At 47.3% G+C, this 25842-nt stretch overlaps 1 protein-coding gene and 1 long non-coding RNA gene across 4 annotated transcripts in view; one reads left to right on the top strand and one right to left on the bottom strand.

Moving 5' to 3' along the window:
* Nucleotides 1-778: 778 nt before the first annotated feature.
* LOC147000565 (uncharacterized) lies at nucleotides 779-4980 on the bottom strand. Its single transcript, XR_015045883.1, has 2 exons — nucleotides 4507-4980; nucleotides 779-1689 (listed from the first exon to the last, which is right to left on the bottom strand). It is a non-coding gene; the product is annotated as an uncharacterized LOC147000565 (long non-coding RNA).
* Nucleotides 4981-5042: 62 nt separating this feature from the next.
* The window catches only part of Arid1b (AT-rich interaction domain 1B), a 354101-nt gene continuing 333301 nt past the window's right edge, over nucleotides 5043-25842 (top strand). The window contains exon 1 of one of the 3 annotated variants that reach the window (XM_085832859.1): nucleotides 5043-5230. Coding sequence is in view for 2 of the 3 variants with exons in the window: in XM_029471378.2 (XP_029327238.2) it covers nucleotides 5563-7329 (1767 nt within the window). In the remaining variant the exon portion in view is untranslated. Of the gene's footprint in view, nucleotides 5231-5475; nucleotides 7330-25842 lie in introns of those variants that run through there. The other 2 variants (XM_029471378.2, XM_021186013.3) reach the window with 2 other exon arrangements.

The raw sequence follows: 25842 nt of genomic DNA, 5'->3' as shown, positions 1-25842 counted from the left end.
CCCTTTGGACAGATGCTCACCTACCCTGTAAAGACCAGCAGCTTAAAACTCATCTAGGGATTGGAGAGATGTCTCAGAGCCCTGGATGCTCGTCCAGAGGACCTGGTTTGATTCTCAGCACCAGTGTGGAGGCTCATAACCATGTATAACTCCAGTTCCCAGGGGAGGGGAGGGGAGGGGAGGGCCAATACCCTTTTCTGAACTCCCTGGCCACCAGGCACAAATTCGGGGCACAGATATACATGTAAAGAAAACACTCAGACACATACAATTAAAAGGAAAGGAATTTAATTTTAAAGACACATCTGAAGATCCAGGAGAGAGGTCACAGAATTTTACATCTTAGAATAATATAGTGCAATGAGAAATATTAAGTTTTGTGGAGAAACAATTCCTTTTAATTAACAACTCGTACATTTTGGGGGGGTATGCATAGAGAGGGAAATTCCTCAGTGAAATTATGTCACTTTCTGTAAGAGAAAGGCAGAATTAAGTCCCTCTGCACTTACCAGGACAACCGGAGCCTGTTACTAATGTATTCTTTAAAGGTGGCCATTGCTTTTCACAATGGAACTGGACACAAAGCAAGTGAATATCAACAGTGAGAGATGAGGAATGCATCACATTAGTGCACATGGCCAATTTGGAATTCAGTTTTGAAACGAATGGCTTGAAAAATAGCTTTATTTTCAAGGTCCATATGTACTATAAAGCAATTAATGACACCTGTGAAAAAGACAGGGAAGGCCCTTAGATTAAGTCACAGAAACTCCTCTGGAAAAAAAAAAAGGAGTTTATTGGACTCCCAAATGACTCCCTCTTGTATAAGAAGTTATTATGCATTACATCAAATATGTTTACTAGCCAAGTATTTATTTTTGAGGAATTACAGTAATTTATAAAGTGACTCAACACAAGCTGCAGCTCATGGATGATGGGAGTCGTTTGAATGACAGTACCAATCAACGAAAGAATATACACATTGCTTTTCTAGTAATGGGGCTTGAACCCAGAGCCTTGAACATGGTAGGCATGCACTCTACCACCAAGCTATATTGCCAGCCTTTTTAAATCTTTCAGACAGGGTCTTACTGAAGTTGCTTCAATCTTGTGATTCTTTGACTTCAGCTTCCCCAGCAGTTGGGGCAATAGGCATTTGCCAGTACTCCTGGCACGAAGCAAATGTTGGAAATCACTAGTAATACTCTGTCATTCTCAACAATGGTAAAAGGAACGAAGGCGGACATGTACGTTATACAACAGTTACAACAACAGTTACACACTAGGCTGCCATAAAAATATTTATTACACATCAATCAAAATGTAGAGAGCTGATAAAGCACAATGCATTAAAATGCAGTAAGGTGTACCTTCATATGGTTCACAGCTACCACTGTGTTCCCAGGGCCTTTGGAGACACTCTGTACTTGCCTAATGATAAACTTAGTCTTAGTGTCCTAGGAGCTGTGTAGATGGTTAGATCCCTGGTAGAGGCTGACTACCAGGAACAATTGAGTTAGGTGCCCTTGGGTGAGGAAATTTCTTCACCAGTCAAGTCCTCTGGAACATGAAAGGGCTGAATCCAGTGGATTTTGGTACAAATGTTCATAGTTGATCCCTATTCAGGACTGGGCCAAGGTAACAAGGTTTTCTTTTCTGGATGCTTCCTGAAGCAGATTCCAGGCAAGTCTGTTGAACGATCAAGTGTAACTTATCCCCAGACCGTTGACTGTGCCTGCTTTAATCTCCTCAACAAATATAACACTCCTGCTGCTGGTCAAATCGTTTTAAAATATTTGTTGCCTATTCCTGTCTGTCCCTCTCAATTCCCTCCTCCCACTACCTAATTGTTTAGCATTCTGAATTTACAGGCCAGTGATAATTTGCATAACTATTTCCAATCCGACTGCTGTAGAGCCCATATCCAGCACCGACTCAGAGTTATTCACTGCTAACGTCTAAATCTGAGATGTGAATAGGACAATTGTTTAGTGCTTTTTAAAGTCCCTGACCAAGATCAGTAGGGAAATCCCATTAGCCCCATTCATCGCATTGCTCATAAATCTAAAAGGAAAGCAAGTATCCAAAGCCTTATTCTTTAATAGTTCTTATTTGTAAAACCTTGACAGGGCTTTATTCCAAATTGCTTCCAAATTACAGAGAGAATACTGAGAAATATGCCGGGAGTGAATCGTGATGGCTTCAGTCACTGGGTAAATAAGGAGAATAGTAAAACGGGCTAATCCGAGAGCAAACAGTGCGCCTGGCCTTGGAGAGGAAAAAGAACAAAACTGTGGGGTTCTTAAACTACCATCTGGCTCAATTCTCGTTCAGTGGGCAAGTTGAAGGACCTTTCATTGAGCGCTCTAAAACTTATTCAAAAAGCGTGGTATTTGAATATTAATATTTCCATATAGTCAGAGTGGGGAAAAGAAAACCTTTTGTAATAGAAGGGCATGTTTAACAAAATAATGGGTAACCCTCTGGCTCCACACGAAGGGCTTGAGGAGAACCCTGTGGGTGGGAGGTTGGCTGGGGACCACTGCATGGCCAAGGCCACGAGCAGCCGCCCCCCCAACCAAGGCTTCTTTGTGGTGGCAGTAGAAACACAAGTGTCATTAGGGTTTGAAATTTAGGCACAAGAGGTGTAAGATTAAGGCAAACCCAAGGCGGAGGTTTTTATCGCTCTACCACACAGAAAGACACAAGGCTGAGCTGCCATGTAGGACGGTTCAGGCCAAGGAAATACACTAGGGCTGAGACTGCTTTGCTGAGTCGTGGGCTTGTTTCATTATTTTATAACAGACCCCGACTACACCCCCGTCCCCCCCCCCCCCCGCCTTGACAACTGGCATTTTCTTTATCAAGCACTGGGGGTTGACTGGAAACGGGACACTTTAGTTATGTTTTCCCAAGGAGGTGTGCTGGGAAGTTGAATACCGAGGAGTCCATGATTTATCTTCAGCAAAGATGTGTTTTAAAAGACAGTTTAGTGTTCTCTGTGGAAAGACAAAACCAAGTCCTGTGTGCTTTGTGCTCCTGTACTCCTGCAGGCTGCTGTGCCTTCTGTCTGCTTTTAGGGTGTGGCATCTGCCACTGGGGAGGAAAAAGTGGCATGTGTGGCCCTTTATAGCAGGTTGATTTCCTGGTGCTGGGTGCCTCTATTTTATTGCCTCTTGGTTCCACTCTTTCAGTTGACTTGAGGTTAAATGAGATTTTACTCTCTCTCTCTCTTTCTTTCTTTTACTTTCATGGTTTTGACATGAAAAAGAAAATATTTCTAAGAAATAGGCCAGAACTGAACTTGGTGACTCATTTTCTCTTTTAGGCATGGTTGTGAAAATAAGTCACAACATATGGCTTGTCTAAATTGACTTTGATATATTCTACTTGTTTGAAAAAAAACATGCACATTTATGATTATATGTATATATTTAGTTTGGCTGTAAATGTCTAAAAGCATAAATATGTAATTGATTTTAGAATATGTCGATAGACATATACACAAAACAGGCATATATTTCTATTTGTGTATGAAAAACTTTAAAAATCCAAAATGTGGTATAGCCCTATAATTAGTACATATTCAAATATAGAAAGAAAAGCTCGAGGGGGGAAATGTCAAAAAGGCACGGTTAAAAGAAGACGTAGCGTCTGGCAAAACCTGAGGAATGACTTGTCATAAACTGGCCTATGGCTGTCATTCCGTCACACACATGGATATATTCCCTGCTACCCAGCTGTTTCTATAGGGTCATGGTCCCTATACTCTACAGTGACCCTTGGGTATATATACCTGCTTCTCTTCTCTTCTCTCCATTTAGTCATTACTACAGCCCACTCAACATCTAGAATTTCCTGTTTAGCCATGTAAAATATTTACACTTGGCCTAGCACACAACCAAGGCAATTGACATAAACTAGTTTTTTCGAGCGGCTAAAGAATGATTTTGGAAAAGTACAGTGCACCGGAATCTAGCATATTCCTTCAGCCTGACCTCTGGGAAGCTTTGGTTTCAAATGTGTTCTCTCAACACAAATCAGTCCCCCCTAGCATAACTGAGCTGTTGCTTAGGTAAAGAAGTCTGGATACCAGAGGCAGTCAGAGACTAGTTACTCCATGATAATAGTGTGTAAAACATTATTCTGCTAAAACAACAGGCACCTTTTAAAAACTGGGCAAGTACTGCATATTTCTGCTTTGGGATTAGACTGTTTGCATTATTATTGATTTTATGTTTATTAAATACATCTATTTGGTTTTGTTTCCCATTACTTAGAAGTGAACTCATATCAAGAGGGTTAATTGCACACATTAACCTCTGAAATATGATGAGAGTCGTCCGGTAGATTTATGAAGACCCAAGATAAACCTTAGCTGTCGCTGGTTTTGCACCAATGGTTAAACGTCCCTGAATGCTGTGTGGAGCTAACACTACACACTCGAGGACACCCAAACGCATTATAAGAAAAATACTCCATGGGGAACGCTAGGAGTTTTCATACCTACTTCCGGTGCCTTTAAAAAGAGTTATATAAACATCACCTTGGGGATCGGAGTGGTGAATCATAAGCAATTATTGAGCGCCTGCTGTGTACACGGCACAGCAGTCTTTGCTGCTTAACCTTCACTTAAGTCTTTCATAATTTCTCAGTTGGATGAAGTTGTGGGAATTACGCCGATGGCCTGAAATTCAGGCGCAGAGGCCAAGGTTGTGAAAAATTACATAACTCCTGAGAGAGACCGAGTGCTTTTGCCCGGCCTGCCTTAGTGTTTCTCTTCTCCACCGGCTCCTCGCCACCTCTGAGGCCCAACAGACAACTTTGCTTCCCAGCCCCTTCTCCCTCTTTTGTCTGCTCTTCAGACTCGTTTTCCACCTTCGTACCGCTCCCTTTAGACGTGAAAACAAACACAGGGCCGCGCGCGGGTTGGCAGGGAGACCGGAGGCACGAGGGGACCGAGCAGCTTCGGGCCCCGAGCGCCGGCAGCCGGTTTCCCCCCCCCCCCCCGCCCCCTCGCTCCCTCGGGCCGGGTCCTCCGCGCCAGGCCGGGCGAGACGAGCAGGGTGAGCGGGGCGAGCGGGCGGGCGAACGTGCGCTCAGCGGCGGCGCCCCGGGCCGAGTCCAGTCCGCGTTTTGCGAGTGCGCAGCAGCCCTCGGAGAGAAGCGGATAATAGTTGCTCCAGCTCGCTCGGCTCCCTCACGCCGCGCTGGGCCCGATTAGGCTCAGGCAAGTCGTGCATTCCCCCCCCCCCCCATATCCGGGTTAGAGAGGGAAAAAAAAAGAGAGAGAGAGAGCGAGCGAGAGTGCGGGAGGGAGAGAGAAAAGTTTCATTGCAAGCGGAACTAAAAAAACTTTCCGCCCGTTCAGGCCGTAGCGGGCGCGAGCCCCCGAGCGCAAAGGCGCGCCCCCGGCGGGCGGCCCGGGGCTGCGGGGGGTGGGGTGGGGAGGGCACCGCGCTTCCCCGCGGGCCGCGTGGATGCGCGCAGGAGGGGCGGCCGGCTGCGAGTGGGGACATTGTCTCCCCCCACCCCGCCCGGCCGCGCCACGCCGCGGCGATCATGGCCGCGCGGGCAGCAGCGGCGGCGCGGGCGCGGGCGGGCAGCGGCGAGCGGCGGGCGCCCTCGGGGCCGCGGCCGGCGCCCGGGGCCCGGGACCTGGAGACGGGCGCGCGCGGCGCGGTGGCGGCTCCGGGCCCCATCCTGGGGGGCGGCGACGGAGGCCTGAATAATGTGCACCACCACCCCCTGCATCCCCGTCACGACCTGAACATGGCCCATAGCGCGAGCGCCGCGGCGGCCGCCAGCTCCAACAGCGCGCAGAGCGGCGGCTCCGAGGCGGCTCTCAAGGAGGGTGGAAGCGCCGCCGCGCTGTCCTCCTCCGCCGCCGTCGCGGCCTCTTCCTCCTCGGCGGGCCTCGGCTCGGCCATGGAGACCGGGCTGCTCCCCAACCACAAACTGAAAGCCGTTGGCGAGGCCCCCGCTGCACCGCCCCATCAGCAGCACCACCACCACCATGCCCACCACCACCACCACCACCATGCCCACCACCTCCACCACCTCCACCACCACCACGCACTACAGCAGCAGCTAAACCAGTTCCAGCAGCCGCAGCCGCCGCAGCCACAGCAGCAGCAGCCGCCGCCACCGCCGCAGCAGCAGCATCCCACTGCCAACAACAGCCTGGGCGGTGCGGGCGGCGGCGCGCCTCAGCCCGGCCCGGACATGGAGCAGCCGCAACATGGAGGCGCCAAGGACAGTGTCGCGGGCAATCAGGCTGACCCGCAGGGCCAGCCTCTGCTGAGCAAGCCGGGCGACGAGGACGACGCGCCGCCCAAGATGGGGGAGCCGGCGGGCAGCCGCTATGAGCACCCGGGCCTGGGCGCGCAGCAGCAGCCCGCGTCGGTCGCCGTGCCCGGGGGCGGCGGCGGCGGCCCAGCGGCCGTCTCGGAGTTTAATAATTACTATGGCAGCGCTGCCCCTGCTAGCGGCGGCCCCGGCGGCCGCGCTGGGCCTTGCTTTGATCAACATGGCGGACAACAAAGCCCCGGGATGGGGATGATGCACTCCGCCTCTGCCGCCGCCGGGGCCCCCAGCAGCATGGACCCCCTGCAGAACTCCCACGAAGGGTACCCCAACAGCCAGTACAACCATTATCCGGGCTACAGCCGGCCCGGCGCGGGCGGCGGCGGCGGCGGCGGCGGAGGAGGAGGAGGCAGCGGAGGAGGTGGAGGAGGAGGAGGAGCAGGAGGAGCAGGAGGAGCAGCGGCAGCGGCAGCAGGAGCCGGAGCTGTGGCGGCGGCGGCCGCGGCGGCGGCGGCAGCAGCAGCAGCAGCAGGAGGAGGCGGTGGCGGCGGCTATGGGAGCTCGTCCTCGGGGTACGGGGTGCTGAGCTCCCCGCGGCAGCAGGGCGGCGGCATGATGATGGGCCCCGGGGGCGGCGGGGCCGCGAGCCTCAGCAAGGCGGCCGCCGGCGCGGCGGCGGCGGCGGGGGGCTTCCAGCGCTTCGCCGGCCAGAACCAGCACCCGTCGGGGGCTACACCGACCCTCAACCAGCTGCTCACCTCACCCAGCCCCATGATGAGGAGCTACGGCGGTAGCTACCCGGACTACAGCAGCTCCAGCGCGCCGCCGCCGCCGTCGCAGCCCCAGTCCCAGGCGGCGGCGGGGGCGGCGGCGGGTGGCCAGCAGGCGGCCGCGGGCATGGGCTTGGGCAAGGACCTAGGCGCCCAGTACGCCGCTGCCAGCCCGGCCTGGGCGGCCGCGCAACAAAGGAGTCACCCGGCGATGAGCCCCGGCACCCCCGGACCGACCATGGGCAGATCCCAGGTAACCCCCGCGCCCGGCCGGGCCTGCTTCCGCCCGGGCCTCGCGCCGCGAGCCCGACTTTCTTTCTTCGCCTGGTACTTTTCCCGGCGGTTGGCGGGGGTGGCGGGGGCGCGGCGCCGCCGGACCGGGGCCGGAGCTGGCGGGGCTGGGGAGCCGGGGTGCCCCGCGCCCTCGCTGCGCGCTGCGCGCCCGTGCCAGGCCCGGGACGGGACCTCGGTGTCCCAGGCCGCGCCCGCCCGGGGAGGGCTCTCGGGGCAGCGGGCTCCGGGGCCCGGCTTGACTCCGCCGGCGCCCACGGTGTGCCCTGAGTGGGCGCGGGGAGAGAGGAACTTTCTCTCTCCGGGCCCCAGTCGGTTTCCCATTCCCCTTGCGAGGAGGCACGGGTGGGGGGGGGTGGGGGGGGGGGACGAGGTTAGCTTTGTGACAGCCGTGGCTGGTGGAGTTTGGATGTTTACCAGCAAGAATAAGACCCAGATTTACAACGAGGCGGAGGCGAAATATTGTAAAATAACATCGATTCGTTCCTAAGAATAGCTGGGGAGAGATCCATTATGGGGCTAAGGGCTCCTTGGAAGGAGTCACCTTCAACCGGGAGGCGATGTTGAAGGAATAGATTCCGGATCGATGGAACTTATTTTGATCATGGGTTAGGTTTTCCTTTTTTTTTTTCAGCAAACCTAGTAAGGTAGTAGGCCAGAGAAAATGGGTCGTTGTGGATCGTATTTGTGTGGATTTTCTTGATTTTGCTGTCTCCCAAGTCCTACAGCGTTGTTAGGAAGTGTCTTGCGCTCTGGCTGTTTCTTGCTAGTAGGCTGAGCCTAAAGACTGACTTGATCTCTCCTTTGCAAGGTTTGGAATTTGAATTGTGGAGGTAAACTGGCTGTAATAGTCTCCAGACAGCTGCCTCTGAGTTGACATCTAATCTGCCATCTGATTGGCTCCCCTCTCACCATTGGGCATTTAGCACTGCTGATGTAAATAGAAGTGCGGAGCAGTACAGTCACAAAAATTCCTGACACAAATAATAACTGAACTCTATTCCAAGCAGATGGAAGATTGAATACTATTTAGAGCTTAAATTGTTATGAATCATAGTTAGTAATAGAGGATTGAATACAGAGAAACATGCTGTTGTCCAGTATTGGGCATTTATAAAACTTGGGTCTTCGATGACAAATCTTACAATATGAACATTACATTTATCGTGGGCTTTAATTGTGGACTGAAGATAGGAGTATTGGGATATAATTAATGCAAAGACTGGACCAGTTTGGGCTTTGTCAAGCTTTTTATAAAAGTCTGCTTTTTATAGATCTAATTGAATATATTTTAATACTACCAGTTTACAGTTTAACGCATTAAGATTTCAGTATTCTGAAACGCTATAACATTTCTTACTGATATTTAATTATCTAAAAATCAGAAGAAAGCTATATAATTGGTGATTCTTAATTAGCTTAGAGCCAGAATAAAGCTCTGCATTTTTAGTGATTTGTGTTCTCATAATTGCGACCATTTTAAGATGGTCATGTGGACGAGGAGTGCTGCTTAGAACTGGTGTTCCAAAATCTGTGAAACAAAACGAATTTTTGTAGAGAACAATTGACCAAAAGAGGCAATGAATATTTCTTTGAAATGCTAAAGCACATATCTTCTTTTGATTTGTAGCATATAGAAATGCCCCCCTTTTTCTCCTATTTTGTTAGGCTAAGTAATGTGAGCTTTATTCAAACTGCTTTTGAATTAGAGCAAGAATATTTAAGGCAAGTTCTACTGGGTACTGTTTCTTCCAAATAATTTTTCTTCTATTCACATCTTAATGCTGTGATGTTTTCTTATCTGTTAGAAGAGAATAGCAGTGGTTTATTTGTTTGTTTGTTTTTAATTTAGCTCATTTTTTTTAGGGAGGTGTGCTTTACAATTAACTGTGGATTTGAGGAGAGACCTGGTTGACTTGGCACCTGATATCTGCTGCTTCCAAGTCTACACGGGTCACGGAGTTCTACTTTAATAAAAAATATTTCCCTGTTCTAGATGGAAAACTTGGGGTTTCAATTTTTGTTTTCGACCCACAGAAAGAGAAGTCCATGTAATAATTAAAACTTCTCATCTTTGTAAGCTATAAAGGGAGGAAACTAGAAGCAGATGTAGGTTCCTGTTACTTTAGAGCATTATTTCTTAATGGTACAAATCATTGTAAGTATTTTTTGTTTTCTTGGAATGAGAGTGTATCCTTTATAGCCTTGGTGGCCCTTGGGAATAGCTTTTTTTATCTCAGAGAAAAAAAGGGCAGACATATGACCTCAATTCACAGATTTCTCTTAGTTACCTTACCGGTAACATGTAGATTGTTTCTTTTCATACTTTTATTTTTTCCTTTTGTTTTGCTTTTGGAAGGACAGTATTATTTAGTATTTGTTATGATAGCTGTGTTAGGTAGTCACTTGTCCACATTATTAAATTATGCCAGGGTATAGGTCATAAATTACAAACTCATATTAAATAATGGAAAAATAAATCTTTTTTTGGCTTTTAATACATTTAGTTTCATTTTTGATTTTAAGCAAATGGTTTGTGTTGGATGGCAATTTTTTTTTTTTTTTTTGGTTACTGGGAATAAAACCTGCTTGTTGTTGAGAGAGGTCTTTTAAAGATTGAAACAAGCCAGTTTATGATTTTTTAAAAAAATGTAAGTATTTAGATAGAGCCAGTCTCAAAAGGAGTCCTAAGGACTGCTCACATACGTAAACTTTCAGTAAGTATACATTTGTCTTGAATTCTGTGTATGTTATTTTATTTTTAGTTTATAGATATAGTAAAGTGTAAGCTAGTTTAGGGTTACAAGGCAGGAAGCCCCAGGATTCTTCCTTATTTCTTAAAATGAAGCTAAGATACAGTGTCTTATAAGGTTGGTCCATCCCCTCTTCCACAAACCTTAGGTTGCTTGGTACTTCAGATCTTATCAAGACGCCACGATGGCCTACATTTATATATTTGCCTAGGTATAGATGACTGTTATCTGGTTGGGTGAATTTAGTAGCCATGGCTCATACAAAAAGGCCTGTTATTTAAGAAATAAAAACACCCCCCCCCCATATAAAAAATGTAGGGTTTGTGTGTGTGTGTGTGTGTGTATGTGTTTGTGTGTATGTGTGTTGTATGGGATGAAAATATTTGTAACTCAAAATCAGTTATGTTAGGTACCTTGATTTTTTTTCTATTACTTAATTTGACTATTTTTATAATAGTTTTAAGACAGCGAGTAGAAAATTAAACTCACATTAATATTAAGTCGGGTTTATTCCTGGCACATGCTCTTCCCTTTATTCTAACTGGAAATAACCTTTCTCCTATTTTCCTTTTGGTTTTGTCTGTCTGCAGTTAAGGATGCATTTTTGGCCAGGCTTTTGGTCACTGTATTTTTGTCAGCATCGCATCGTGTGAGAAATGTGTCCTGGGTATGGGTATAATCCAGAGCACACATTAACCAGTGCACTCTAACCAATATCCTGCTTCCTCACTGAAGCCGAGAGAGTAACGTCTTCAGTGTGCTCCGAGAATACCAGTAATTCTGCTCTGAGAACTAATTTGAAAAATACAGGACTAGCTGCAGGAAGGTTTAGTAATCTTACCGCACACAGTCACCTTATAAAGAAATCAGTGTAACAGGGGTGTTGTTTTCAGTTCTGTTTCTTTTATTAATGGAGCATATATTCCTTTATAATTTGGGCTGGTGTATGTGCAAGGGTGACTTCTGATAGGACAGCAGCATCGATTCCCTAGGCTGTACACCAATGTTACTGTCGCAATCGGCAAACCTAGAACACAATCCTTTCTATTATTTAACCCTGTCTTTTCCCAGCAGGGGTGACTTAAAATTTTTCTGGGTCTATGAAATTTCCCAGCTTGTTCTGGGAGCAGCTCAGATGCACTTGGGTCACGGCAGGTTTAGGGAGGTGGCCTATTGGCCTATTACTGGTTTTTTTTTTTGTTTTGGTTTTGGTTTTTTTTTTTTTTTTTTTTGCTATTGCTGTGTCCAGCTGTCGCTGCCCAGGTCCTGGAGCCCTGCATTCTGAGCCTTATTTTGTGACTCATGCCGCTTTGATTTTGTAAATTTGATATTTATGTTTGAGAGAACTGCTGTGTGTTGCTTAAAAAACAACAGATTTATGGAAAGCTGAAAATGAATATTAATAAGAATCCCATTAATTTTTGTGTAATATTTACATTTACAAAATAGATGTTTTGAAATTTGTATGGCACTACAGCAGAACTATTTTTACTTAAGGGGCCATAGGCAGTTTTGGAACTGGGGCATTGTGGCCTGTGTGTGCCTTTTCAGAGGAGTGCTTTTTCCAGGAGGCTTCTGTGGTTCTCTGTGGCCCGGGAAAAGCATGCTACATGCTTGCTGTGGATGCAAGCTCGCTGTGTGTATGTACAAGCAGGCTTGTTATATGTACAAGCTTGCTGTGTGTGCGCTCATCACTTTGTATGTGTGAATGCTGTGTGTGCACAATTGCTGGATGCATGCTTGGAGCTGTGGATGCATGCTTGAGGCTGAGGAATCCCAAGGCTCAGTCCTTGCTCCCTGTAGTCGGGGGGAGGAGCACTGTGCAGAGCTGCACACACCAAGGTGTTTATGGATCACAGATGCAGAATATTTCCCCGTGCAGTTAGGCTTGGTTTGGAGGCTATTTGCATAAGACTAACTGACCCTTTTTGGTTTAATTAGGTGACTGAATAATTAACACGCGTTGGAAACCTTGATGTACTTCAGTGGCTCTTTTTTTCTCTTAGAAGCTCAATGACTAGAAACAGATTTAGGTATCATTAGTTACTACCTGAGTGTCCTTAGGAATCTATTTGGATTACCTATGCTTCCATTTGAGCAAATATGCTATTGATATACATTTACTGTCATGGCTCACCGTTTACACCAACTGAATTTACTGGAGTGTAATCACGCACGTCTTCAGTAAGTTTTCACCAAATGTAGTTTACTTTTGAAGGTTTATTATTATTATTCTTATTATCTTAAATTTAGATGCAGTTGGATGTTCCCAGGCTGACCTGGAACTTGCTATGTAGCAGACGATGACCTTGAACTTCTGACTCATCCCCCTGTGTGCCAGGGTTGCCAGTATGGGCTGCTAGTATAGTAGATTTTGTGTGTCCCTGGGATTGAACCCAGGGCTTTGTGTGTGCTGGGCAAGAACTCTACTCATTCAGAACAATTTTAAGCCAACTCTTTCTTGAAGTTGACTTAACTGTAAGTAGGACCCAGCAGGTTGTTTCCAAAGTCAGCTCCGTATGGGTGAGTGCCAAGTATGTTAGGAGGCTACTGCTAACATGACAGATAAACTAATGGGGAAACGAAATTGTTTCTTACAGTAATGTTTACTTGCAGGCCAGGCTGAGCATCCACGGGAGACAGTGGTTTCCATTGTTAAAGGCAGCAGACTCTGGAATGACCTGTCAGCCGACAAGGGGCAGCCTGTGCTGACCACCTTTAGGGTGCTCTCTCTCTCAGCATTCTGGCCTTGAGGAAATACGAATGTGAGAGCTAGGCAAAAGTTTTCTCTTATTCAGCTCTTCTGGAAGGAAGTCGAGTTTGATGAAATCTAGAAACTCCTGGATAACAGGACCACACCTTTTCTTTTTTGGAATAGATTGCTAGAAAATAACCAGTGTTTAGCTGTGCATCTTCTTACACTGGCAAGACATCGACAGTACAGAACTCGCTGTTTAACGGTTTGTAGGTATGGCTGGGTAGCACTAGGGGTATCTCCTTCATGCCGGCTTCTCTTCAGGCTCTTCACCTTTGTAAACAGCAAAGAGGAGTTGCTTTTTCTCGGCTTTGTGTCAAATTTTGACCTTGCTGCCTCTCACTGCATGTTATAATTAGGCTTTTTTTAAAAAAAAAAATGCCATGTCATAGTTTATTAGTAAAAAGCCTTCCTTAGGTTCCACTGGGGCACCTGTGATGTTTTTCTTTTTAATCTTATTAATCGGTTGATTTCTTTTGTAATGCTGAGACTGTGGATTTGGTTTTTTCTGGAGATGTGTGATCGTGTCATCACTGGCCATGGTATCATAAGGGAGAAACCTGGGGTGTTGTTTGATTGGATGTGGAAATAAGCTGTCATGATTACTCTCTCTCTCTCAACCTCTCTCTCTTTTTAAAGATTTATTTACTTTTCTTTGTATACAATATATTTTGACCATGTTGTTAGATCCTTTCTTTCGTATGGACAGGTAAGTTTGTGTATATGTGTGTGACAGAGAGAGATGTGACACACACATGTTTATATATTTTAACACTGTTAATCTTGTAATGTAGTGAGCTCTTGAGTTATGGATAGATGATATCAGATCCTAAACACTGTTGGGAAGCAGCAACATTGATGTGAACATTAGCATTTTTGTGTGCTGTGAGGTATGTGGCTGCCCCAGACACCCTAGTAGCAGCAAGTTATTTATAGAGCACCCACGTTTTAGCCAGTGCTGCGTAGACACAGGCAGTTGTGTAGGACCCCTGTTGCTCCCTTTGGGTGATGCTGATGCTGCCAGGGCCTGCCCTGATACCTGGACCATGAGTGTTTGGGGCCTTGGGCTTAGAACTGGCTCATTTTAACGGTGTGAATGGCAACTATATGGTTTTGCAGAGTAGGGGCCTGATTTGGGGGGGGGCAGCTGGGGATGGGGCCTGGGAGGAGTGAATTGTGACAATGCAAGGAATTACAGGTTGCTGTGCTGTGGCAGATGATGCCATCTCCCGGTTCTCCTAGTCATTTGCTGGCTTTGCGCCAGTGCAAAATGTTGCTCCGTTACAGAGGATAAAAACCCAAACTGGAAAATCGAATCATTATACAGAATGGTCTCTTTTCTTTTTCTCAGCTTTCTGCCTCACGCAGACTTTTGGAAACAGGGAACAAGTCTATTGGGGAAGCGCTTTAGCTGGCTGGGTATTTCTGGGAACTGTTTAGATAATGCGTGCTGGCTGAGCAGTACGGCAGCCACTGCTCCAGGTCCTGAAATAAACCTCAGAAAGCCAGGCGCAGTGATTAGCGGAGACAGTTCCATATTCCCAGTGTGGGTTCCTGGCTTTCTGTTGTGGGTGTCTCAGAAGTTCATCTACTCTTCAGAAATGATTGGGAATCCCAAAATTGATCTAGGAGTTGACATCTAAGTTTTGAAGCATTACCAACTGAATTAAGAATCCATTGTAATGTCTTAGATTTTCTTTTTGCTGTTTATATGTAATTTTAAATAATAAATTCACTTTGCCTAGTGAGGTATGGGTGACCTTGGAAGTGGAGGTAGAAAGTCTTGCCAAGTAGGCAGTTTCCTGAGGAAGCGGATTCAGGGACTGGCACACTTGTTGTCTTTAGTTCTGGGATGGTTTAGGGTTAAAGGAAGAATGACCATAATGAGACACTCTCTCCTGATGGAGAGAGGATGGTTAGAGTCTAGCAGGCTGTGACTGAGAGTCTAGCAGGACCATGGTTAGTGGTCCAGCAGGGCCATGGTCAGGGGTCCAGCAGGGCCATGGTCAGGGGTCCAGCAGGGCCATGGCTAGGGGTACTAGTTGTCAGGCGTGGGCACTTGTTTTCTCTATCCTGAAAGGAATTTGCTTTTCCGCTTTTGGGAATGTTGCTGGCAGGCTGGTTGCTGAAGGCCTTCAGTGTAGACTTTCTGATCAACTCCAGAGTGTATGCCCTTCACTCTTTGCCTACCTGCTTTCCTGAGTGAGCACACTCTTGTCTTGCTTCAGGGTACGATCGAGAACAAGGCTGCCCCATCAATTAGGTGATGTTCAGCCCTGTCCAGCTCCACACTTCATTGTTGCTTTGTAGACTCCAAGTAGCTGTCCACCATGGCCTTGCCTCTTCAGCTCTTGGGCTTGAGTGGAAGCAGAGAGCTGTGCAGATACTCAAAGCGCACTGAACGCATGGGTGTCCCGACGGGGATGCCTGGTGATGTGGGAGGTCCTCGTGGTTGAGTGCATGTCAGGGCACTGCCCGTCCTTTGCTTGGGACACCACTCTTTCTTACGCTGTCTGTTTATACTGTGAGTTGCCTGTCTGTGCCAACTCTGAACCCAGGTTCCTCTTGATTAAGAGCATTGCGTTTGCATTCTTGATCGCTGAGCCATTTCTCCAGTCCCGGTCCTTTTGTTTTAATGCTGAGAGTTAGAAAGCTAGAACAGACAAAGCTCAGGCTTCTTTCGAATGAGTGCTAAGTGCTGTTTGGTGCCTTACACACACAGTAAGTAAAGCACGGACTCCATGATTTTCCCTGGGGAAGGATTACACACTCCTAGGGCTTTGCAGAGGAGAAATGGAAGTGAATGAATGGCCGGACTGCTTCTCTATTCTTGTGTAAAAGACCACGGCCATGGAAGCTAACTGGGGGAGCTCCAGGTGGGACAAAGCCAAGAGCCACAGATAGAATATGGGGATGCCCAGTGCACCCCAGTACATTGTATGGTACCCCAAAACAGTACTGGGGAGCAGAGTGTCCCTTCCGAGGAGATCTTTGAAAGGTGGTTGGTAGTGTGTTACAGTGACCCTGTCCTGATTCCTGCTGCTCCCTTTCAGGTCTCAGGTGTGAGAGTCCTGTTCAGTCAGGGCTCACCCTTTTAGGAACCTGTGATGGTGGTGACAAGAAAGGCATTCTCAGGTCTTGAGTGTCATTTGTATGATGCATTCTCCTAAGAAATGACTTGCTAGCTGGGCATACCCCAGCACCTATGAGGCGAACTGCTAATGTGTTCAATGTGTCTCAGCTACCTATTGAGTTCCAGGACAACCCAAGTTACAAAGTAAGGCCCCTCAAGAACAAACAGTGAAGTTCTGCAGTGCCCTTCGATCTGGTCACTTGGTCATTTACCCTCACCTCACTGACAGCCTGAACCAGGCTTTTAGGGTAACAGGAAGGAAAGCTGCTCTGGACTTGATAACTCTGGGGGAAGGTGAGAGGCCAGCCACTCAGCTTGACTGAGGGATCTGCTCTATGCTTCTCTCTCTCTCTCTCTCTCTCTCTCTCTCTCTCTCTCTCTCTATGCTTCTCTCTCTCTCTCTCTCTCTCTCTGTGTGTGTGTGTGTGTGTGTGTGTGTGTGTGTGTGTGAGAGAGAGAGAGAGAGAGAGCGAGAGAGAGAGAGAGAGCTCGAGTGCTAGTGGGCAGGGGGCAAGAACGCTCCTGGCTGTCAGCTGAGACTTTGGAGACAAGGGCAAGAGCCAAAACCAGTAAAGAGCAGGACACTGGGGATGGGATGTTTATTGACTGTGTGACTCCAGGCAAGTCACTTCAGTCTGTGCTTCCTGGTTCAAGGAATGGGAAAGACAGGGTTTCTCTGTGTAGCCCTGGCTATTCTGGAACTCACTCTGTAGACCAGGCTGGCCTTGAACTCAGAAATCCGCTTGCCTCTGCCTCCCAAGTGCTGGGATTAAAGGCGTGCACCACCATGCCAGGCTTCTATGGGGTTTCTTGTATGGACTTGATTAGGTACCATGGGCAAGGAAAGTGACATTTTAATAGGGAGACAAAATACAGTGTTTTCTCATCAACAAAGACCGGAACTGAGTTTGGTTTCTTTCGCTTGTAGTTAATTTAACAGTCTATCAATTTTTTTCCTTCAGAACAAATAGGTTAATATTTGAAGTTTATTTCTAATCTAAATCACCTCAGATTTTTTTTTCTGACATTTCTTTCTTTTTTTTTTTAATTTATTTTTTATTAGGTATTTTCCTCGTTTACATTTTCAATGCTATCCCAAAAGTCCCCCATACCCACCCCCCCAATCCCCTACCCACCCACTCCCCCTTTTTGGCCCTGGCGTTCCCCTGTACTGGGGCATATAAAGTTTGCAAGTCCAATGGGCCTCTCTTTGCAGTGATGGCTGACTAGGCCATCTTTTGATACACTGACATTTCTTTCTTTGCCAAGTAAAGGAAAACTAAGTTATTGAACAGTTGTAAGACGTGGGCCATAGTTTCCAAGGCTGATACCGGGGTAGGATGGCAAGGTGAATAGATATGCGGAGAATATTTGTAAGTTGTTAAATTTTGTGTTGTTTATCATAGAGGGCTGCTCTTTGCTTACTGAGGAAGTAGCTCTTAAGGCAATTCATTAATTGGAGTAGTTTGTTGGGTTTGTTGAGGATTGATTGACCTCTGAGCTCTCTAAATGTTGTGTTGAGAAAGAATCTTGGTAGACAACTTCCAAATTGGATCTTTTGCTTCTAATTAATTTTCACCATGAATTAGGCAGGTTAAAATTGTAGTTGTACTGCCTACGAGTTTGCTGGCTTTGGAAATGGTCCCTAACCTCGCAGTACCAGATCTCAGATTCTGATTCTGTTGGCTGATCCAGAAGACAGAAGGGGCGGGGTGGGGTTTGCCTAGTGCAGGAGGGGAGTTGTCCACAGCCCTTAGGCTTCCATCAGTCTGTCCTTTCACCTGGTGGGCACAGTGTGAGGCCAGGTGTCCCTCCTCTGCGAGGAGCTCCTGACCGGTGAACACCTCCACACACCAGTGTTGACTTTGATTCTGTAGGAGTTGTGTGTCTTGTGAAGTCCCTGCGATTTCCCATGGCCACCTAACTCCTGAAGGGCAAGAGAAGAAAAGAGGCAGCAGAGGAGCAATATTATTAGGATGTCTGTGCTTGGACAACTTTTTAGCCTACATGCTCTTGTGAGGGTTTTTATAGTTCATTGAAAAACTGATGCAAAGAGTTTGTCCTCAGCTGTTAAGATATTCGAGCGTCTAGAAGTCAGCGAGTTGACTTTCTGTGTGTCTAGCAAGTCTGTTTAGAAGGGTGTTGGAGGAAGAGTGTACTCTGTCGTCAGGTGACTGACTCAGCAATGCCCTACCTAAGCTTCGTTTGTTTCCAACATGTGATAATTTTTAGGACTGTCAGAGGTTCATGTGAAACACTCTAGGTAGTGTGCGCTGCACCACGTGACCAAAATATTTTTCCCTGGCTGCTTCAGAGGCTGACTGTTGCTTCTCAACAATTTTACTTGTTGGGCATCCTGCCAAGACGTTTTAGACAGCCCCTTATGTGAGCCTCCATTCTTAACCTCACACTGAAGTGCCGTGACCTTCACATATGTAGATTAGCCATGTGCTCTGTGAATTGAAACTGCAGCCTCAGGAAGAAAACGGCTTTCTTTATTCCAGTGGGAATTTGACAGCTATTCATCCCTGACCTGGGCAGAGGTAATGCAAGGAGATTGGACTCACATGGAGCATGGACAGATAACCCAGGCGTGTGCTGGTGCGCTGGTACGCAAGACTCTCCAGGTCCTGCGGTGTGGGCACTGGCAGAAGTGTTATGCAGAACTCAGTGTCCCTGTAGAAAAGACCCTTTCTGTTGTGGGCATCTCCAATACATGTTGAGTAGCCATTTCCAAATTAAGGTGTTGTGTTGTTGTTGTTTTCCCCTGCCCGCTCTCATTTGTTTGTTTATTATTCATTTATTTGAGACAACAATCTCACCATGCAGTACAGGCTGGCTAGTCTAGAATCCACTGGCTTTCCGCTGTTTCCTGAGTGCTGGGATCACAGGCAAGTGCCTGTGTCCGAGCTTTGAAATAATTGCTGAATTTTTGTTTTTTGTTTTTTTTCCTTCCCTATAGATATTTGAAAACAAAATGCTTTTCTTTTGTCTTTGTTTTGTTTTTGTTGTCGTTAAAACAAAATGCCTTTCATACAGTGGACCATATGGGTTATGTGTATTTCATTCAGGCAAGCCTTTCAAAGATACACAGTTTTGGACCTTGGGGAGGTGTGCTGTACACGTCTGAAGAGAGCTCGTATGGTTTTCCTCACTGGAGAGTTTTATATTGATGAATGCAATTAATGAGCCATGGGTTTTTATTAGGTAAGAGCAGTTTGAAAGTGTGTCTCTCTGTCTTCTTAGCCAGTGTCTGTGGAGTCACGGCTCTGCACGGGTGGCAGCTGAGGTACTTGATGGGCTTGGCATGGTAGAGCATTCAGAAGGCACAGTTCTCATTGTGCGATTAATAGATCTGAAGTGGCACTCGAATGAGTTCTTGGCAGAAGGCGGGGGTCTGGGCGGTGTGACGCTTGTAAGTGGCCTTGTGTGGCTCTCAGGCAGAACTCTTCCTGTGAACACTCTGGTTTATGGCATGGGTCAGAGCCTGGCTGTTGATACCTTGCTCTCCCAGAGGGTTCAGAAGGGGTCACTCCTCTGTGGGGAGTGTGCCTGATGGGCCTGGTAGACCAAGGATAGGAAAAGCTGACCTTTTGACCCGAGGAAAACTTGCTTCTTTCTACTGGGGAGTCGGGGGGATAATTTTTACAAACTGAGAAAAGTGGTTGTGACAACATATGCTTTCAGAGCTGTGGGGCCCTGGTCTCCAGGTCACTGGGCTCACGTGTGCCCAGCCTCTGTGTGTAGCTGTGGATCGGAAGCAGAGGCACACCTCCAGAATGAGGTGAACAGAGGTGGGGTGGTGGCAGTTGGCATGCAGGAGGAAGGAGGGATTGCTGCCTGTGCTGGGTGAAGTAGCAAGGTGGCTATGTAATTAAGGTCAGAGTGGCTGCATGCAGAGTGGTGGGTCCTTCCAGGGGAAGATGTACACATACCTGAGGGAGAGCAGCCGGCCAGGCACAGAGAGAAATGTCACAGGTCACAGTGAGTCAACAGCTGAGCCTTCCATGGGTTTAAAACAGTGTCCTGCTGAGAATGGTAAGTTATGTCATAGTCAGGAGTGATTGGTCAAACTTTTAAGAAAAAAATCTACTTTTATTTTCTTGGCTTCTCAAATTAAAAAAGGCAGGTTTATGGAAAGACAGGAGAGTCATACAGAATAGTGTCATAATAAACCCCAGTGCTGTCTGAGTGAGTGCAGCAGAGCCGTGAGGACGGCTGAGGGCCTGGCGAAGTGTAGATCGCATCCCTCTGTTAGTTCATGTGGCCATGGGCTCTGCATGTGGACGTGCTTCTAGGATGTAGGCGTGCAGAGTGAGCTGTTTTGCATACGAAGATGGATGATGGACTGGACGGTGTCTCAGGTCTCTTTTCTTACGTACAAGGCCAGTAGCTGTGAATCCAAGACAGTAGGAAGGAGGAGATTGGCAGATTGGCAGTACGGAAGGGGCTTTGCAGAAGATGTGATAAAAGTGGACTGTGGGCAGCTGGAAGGCGAAGTGAGTGTTAAAGGAGTCAGCCGAGTGCAGTATATCCTTGCATCCTTTATGGGCACAGTGAGCTGCCATGAGGGTGTAAATGTCAGCCAGACAGCAAAATTTGCACAGTTTAGAAAAATCACTCAGTTGGAAAAAGGCTTGCCCTACAAACAGAAGGAAGTAGGTTTGATCCCCGGAACCTGTGTAGAAGTTAATGGCTGCTATGGTGAACTTTTGTCCTAGCGTGAGGGAGGCAGAGACAGGAAGCTCCCTGGGATTCGCCAGCCAGCCAGTCTAGCTTAGTTGAAGAGCGCCACGCCACCGAGGAGCCTCGTTATAAAGAACGTGGAGGGTTTTACTGAAGATGACCTGCAAGGTTATCCTCTATAAAGAACGTGGAGGGTTTTACTGAAGATGACCTGCAAGGTTATCCTCGTGTCCCACAACATCCCCGCACATGCGCACACAGTTTAAGAGAGAGAATAGAATCAGGATGATGAAGAGTGAGAGACAGCATGAGAGAAGCCTTCCACTTCCTGGAGAGGTTCTTTGTGAGTTAATCATGTCTGCCTTTGCTCTGGCCACACGACCTCTCACAGCACAGTTTATGGTTGGTTTGAAAGCACTCAGTTGACAGTAGAACACTTCCTTGCTTTGCTGGGATGCTGCCTGGGCCTCAGGGTGCTGGGACAGATGCGGGGGACCCTGTAGTGTCCTGTGAGCAAGGTACAGGACTGAAGATGGTTTCCCTTTATGCTCTGAATAGTTCTCCCTTAAAATTTCTTAGTGAAGGCAAATCTAAGCTCTTAATAAAGAGCGTTTTGTCTTACAGCTCTCTTATACCAAGGCGGGAGTTCCGGTTGTATGAACACTGCAGATGTATTTGAGGAGTGTGAAGAAAGATGAAGTTTCCCATGGTGTTGCTCAAGCCCTGTTCACTCTCTCGTGATGCTGCTTAATCTAGAATTATATGATTTCACTCTGCTTTATTGTTCATAAGATTATATTCATAAGAATGTGCTTACTGGGCATTTATAGTCATACTTGTGAAGATAGCAATATGGAAGTGCTATCCTTTACGGTATGGCAGTATGTAGGGGAATTCAAAACAAGACCTGTTTAACCTGTGGGCAGGACCCAGAGACAGATGTGGAAAGTAGCCCTTCGGTGGAATTCTTGTTAGTATAAGTTTTAATACCTGCAAGAGGGAACATTACGAAATGTCAGGCAGTTTCAGGGAATTAGATATTGATAACTAGAAGATTGGTTCTCCTACTAAAGAATAGATAATTCACATAGAACACGAGGAAAAAGCGGCATTTTAAAACAGTCTGGTGTCCTAATGGGTTACTCATACAAATACACATACAGCCTAAAACTGGGTCTTTAAAGGACTGTGCCTCTTACTCCTATAGTCTCAGTGTGCACCCTTTGACCTGGGCTGCTGTCCGGCAGGGCATTTCCATCCTTATCAGCCCGATGTCAGCTGCCTCCTGGAGCTGGGAGGCGGAGGAGGAGGAGGAGGAGGAGGAGGAGGGGGAAAGGGAGGAGGGTGGGGAGGAGTAGGAGGAGGGCGTAGATACTTTCCTGTCTGACCCCGGGGGCAGAAGGTAGGAATGTGGGATCCCCATCTTTCGGACATATTCTTGCTCTTGTATCATTGGGTATGGTTCATTCTAGACTGTGGCTTTGGAATGCTGGGCTCAAGATGTATTCTGGACAGCACAATGCAGATGCTCAAGTTTGTGAGAAGAAAATAGGAATGAGCAGGAGATGAGAGCCACCCCAGGGCATGGAGATCCTATTCACCTGGGGTGGTGCTTTTAATCCCAGTACCTGGAAGGCAGAAGCAGATGCCTCTCTGTGAGTTCAAGGCCAGCCTGGGAGTTCTAAGATGGCTAAGCCTGGGAGTTCTAAGATGGCTAAGGTTACATAGGAGATCCTGCCCCCAAACCAAACCAAAACAAAACTAAGCAAGTAAACAAACAGAAAAAAAAAAAACCAAACAAACAGAAATCCGAGGCCAGTGCCCGAAAGACAGGGAAGACTTGGGAAACATCAAATCTAGGATCAGAGGAGCTTGGAATCGGAAGCTTCCCAGAGTAGCGTGGGAGTGGAAGCTTCTGGAAGAAGAGAGGCAGGTGCAATGCTCTGTGGAGTCCCTGAGAGTGGAGGAGTTACTGTGCCCATTGGTGTCCCTGTGAATGGAGAGGCAGCCACAGTGGATAGTGACTAGGGAAGGAGGCTTTGAGATGGCTGGAAGAAGCAGAGACTTGGACTGACTCTCAGCTCTCTCTGCCCGTGTGACCTGTTTCTTCTTAGTGACCATGAGCTGTCGTGGCAGGGGTGGGGGCCCTGTGTCTGTATCCCCGGAAACTGTAGGGATGCATGGCTCTGCATGTGCTTCTGATCTGAGTTCCTATTTAATCGTGGCAGTGCACCTAGGAGGCAGACTTTGTTTGCTGTTCCCACCTTATAGGTTTCAGTAAATACAAGTCAGGGGGTATGTTTGTACAAAGGTTATTTACAAACATTTCTGAAAATTTTCTGTACTCTATTGAGCCACCAGTGTGCTCATGTGCTCTTTATTGCTGACAGTGGAGGAGGGGAGGGGGTGTCCCCTTGCAGTCTTCCCTGAGTCTCTGGATATCTCCCCGAAGCAGGATCATTGCTCAGGACAGTGATTTGGGGCAGAAGCCTCGGCTGGCAGGAGTAAAAGATGACACTGTATATTTTCTCATTACCTTCTGTGAAATCTTGTGTTTGCAAATGTCACGTCGGGCTTCTGTCTGCATGGGTGATTTATGGGTGACAAGTCACTAGAACGGGAATGTATTTCTCTTGTGTGTTTGTAATGAAGTCCCTTTTAGTGGCCTGTACTCACCACACAGGCTCCCTCACACTACCTGCAGCACCCAAGAGAGACCAGTTATTTTGCCATTGCACTCAAAAGTAATTAATTAATAATTAATAATGTAAGGTAATTGGTTGACTAGTGAGTAGGTGTCAGGCCCTGTGCAGAGGGATTCTACTTTCGTGTTTTGATATTGTTGGGCCTGTCCTGTATACCATACCCTGTTTCAGAGTGATATTGTTGGGCCTGTCCTGTATACCATACCCTGTTTCAGAGTGATATTGTTGGGCCTGTCCTGTATACCATACCCTGTTTCAGAGTGATATTGTTGGGGCTGTCCTGTATACCATACCCTGTTTCAGAGTGATATTGTTGGGCCTGTCCTGTATACCATACCCTGTTTCAGAGTGATATTGTTGGGGCTGTCCTGTATACCATACCCTGTTTCAGAGTGATATTGTTGGGCTGTCCTGTATACCATACCCTGTTTCAGTGTGAGTGCACGCCCAGCTGAAAAAGTGGTTGGCAGGTGTGGAATCCAGGACAAATGCTGAATGCTTCTCTCCCCTCCCCTCCAGAGTGGGTGGAGTTCCAACCACTGAGTTTAGCTCTTGGGAGTTGTCAGCATAGACGGACTTTGTGTCCGCTTGCATGACAGCATTTAGGGTTCCATGAAGACACTGGAAAACCTGAAGGAAGATCTCTCCAAAGACAAACCCTCATCCAAGAGTTTTCCGGCCGGGGGGAGAGGTCCCAGAGATAGTGCTTGGAGAGCGGCCCTGCTTCTGAGCTGCTCCCTTGAGACGCTGTATGTCACCTTGGCCTGCAAGCTGGGAAGCAGGTTTGAACAGCAGCGTTCTTTCTTTCCTTTTGAGACTGTATGACCATTCCTGTGCAAAAAGAAAACTCAGAGGTCTCAGCAGCTGGGAGGCAGAGGCAAGAGGATCTCTGTGTGTTTGTGTGTGTGTGTGTGTGTACATGACGGATGTGGAAGATGGAAGGATTAATACACAGGTAATGTGACTGAAGAATCTTTTTCTCTTAAAAAAAAATCAGCATTGGAAGTACATTCTAGAACTCTGATAGAGAGTCACTAGCTCTGTGTGGCTATTTAGACCAAAGGTTCACTTCTCTAGTTACAGTGGACATGTGTGTAGCCCACATGTAGCACAGATCTAGAATTCTCTGGTCATTGTAGAAAGTCCTGGATGCAGTACTGTGGAGTTTTTAGTTACATCTTGCAGTATATATGGAACTTTAGACATTTAGTGTTCTGATTCTGAGTGCAGAGGTCAGTACCTTTCGTGGATAATCAGTAGGTTAGGATGTTGAATGACTTCTGAAGTCCCTCCCATTTTTTTTCCTTTTTTCTTTTTTGAGATGGGATCTCTATGAGTAGCTTTGGCAGAACTCTATGTATAAATCATGCTGGCTTTGAACTTTTGGTGATCCCTCTGCCTCTGCCTTCCAAGTGCTGGAGTTACAGGCATGTGCACCCTACCTGGCTTGAAGCTGTTTTTGATAATTTTAGCATTATATATGTATTTATCTCACATTTTAAGAGTTGAGTAAAGATAGTGTTATTGCAAGAGAATTCTATTAGAAGCCTCTGCAGTGCTCCGTGGGAAGGATGGCAGGAATGGATGCTTGCTCCGGACTCACCCCCTCCCTCTCCCCCTCTGTCTCTCTGTGTCTCTGTCTCTCTCCGTCTCTCTGTCTCTGTCTTTCAACAGGGTCTCACTATGTAGCCCTGGATATCCTGGAACTAGACCAGGCTGGCCTTGAAGAACTCATTTAGAGTTCCACCTGCCTCTGCCTCTGTGCACTGGGATTAAAGGTGTGTGCTACCACCACCAGACATTTTTTGTCTCCCTCCCTCCCTCCCTCCCTCCCGTAGTCCAAGCTGTCTTTGAACCTGCAACATAGACCAGGCTGGCTTCAAGCCCACAGAGACCTTCCTGTCTTTGCCTCCCGAGTGCTGGGTATAAAGGCAGACACTGCCGTGTCCAGCATGAACTCGAGTGTTTCTTGTCCTAACTGGCCAGCCTGACCAGGCTGGTCTTCCCATGCTGAGCTGGAGCTCTGCGCTTGCCCAGCGTGCCTCCTCCTCACTGGCCTCTACTTTTCCTGTGGGAGAGAAAGTATCTCTGCCGTTTGGAAAGCAGCTCTGGAAGGGACTGCTGTTGATTTCACTTCCTGGCCTCTGGAAACCCATGCGAGGCTAGCTTGCTTCTGCTCTCTTCCTGCTGTACCGCAAGGACAGAACCTCATTTCTATCTGTGCCACCATTTGAGCTTTAACCCCTGTCTAAGTGCTTGCAATAGTTTGTGCATTTGGAAAAAAATGTTATTGAGTTCTCACAATTGACTGAAATGCTTTACCTTTTCATGTCACATGAGACAGGAGACAAATCGTCAGAAGGCTGGAGCCTGTGTCCTGTGGCGCATGAGTTTGGCTGGCTAGTGGTATGCTGGTCCTGTGAGCCCTGCTTTGTTCTCTCCC

Source organism: Mus caroli, unplaced genomic scaffold, assembly GCF_978045245.1.
Source record: "Mus caroli unplaced genomic scaffold, Mus_caroli_1 scaffold_18, whole genome shotgun sequence".
Lineage (NCBI taxonomy): Eukaryota > Metazoa > Chordata > Mammalia > Rodentia > Muridae > Mus > Mus caroli.
This window is presented reverse-complemented; position numbering and strand designations above follow the sequence as displayed.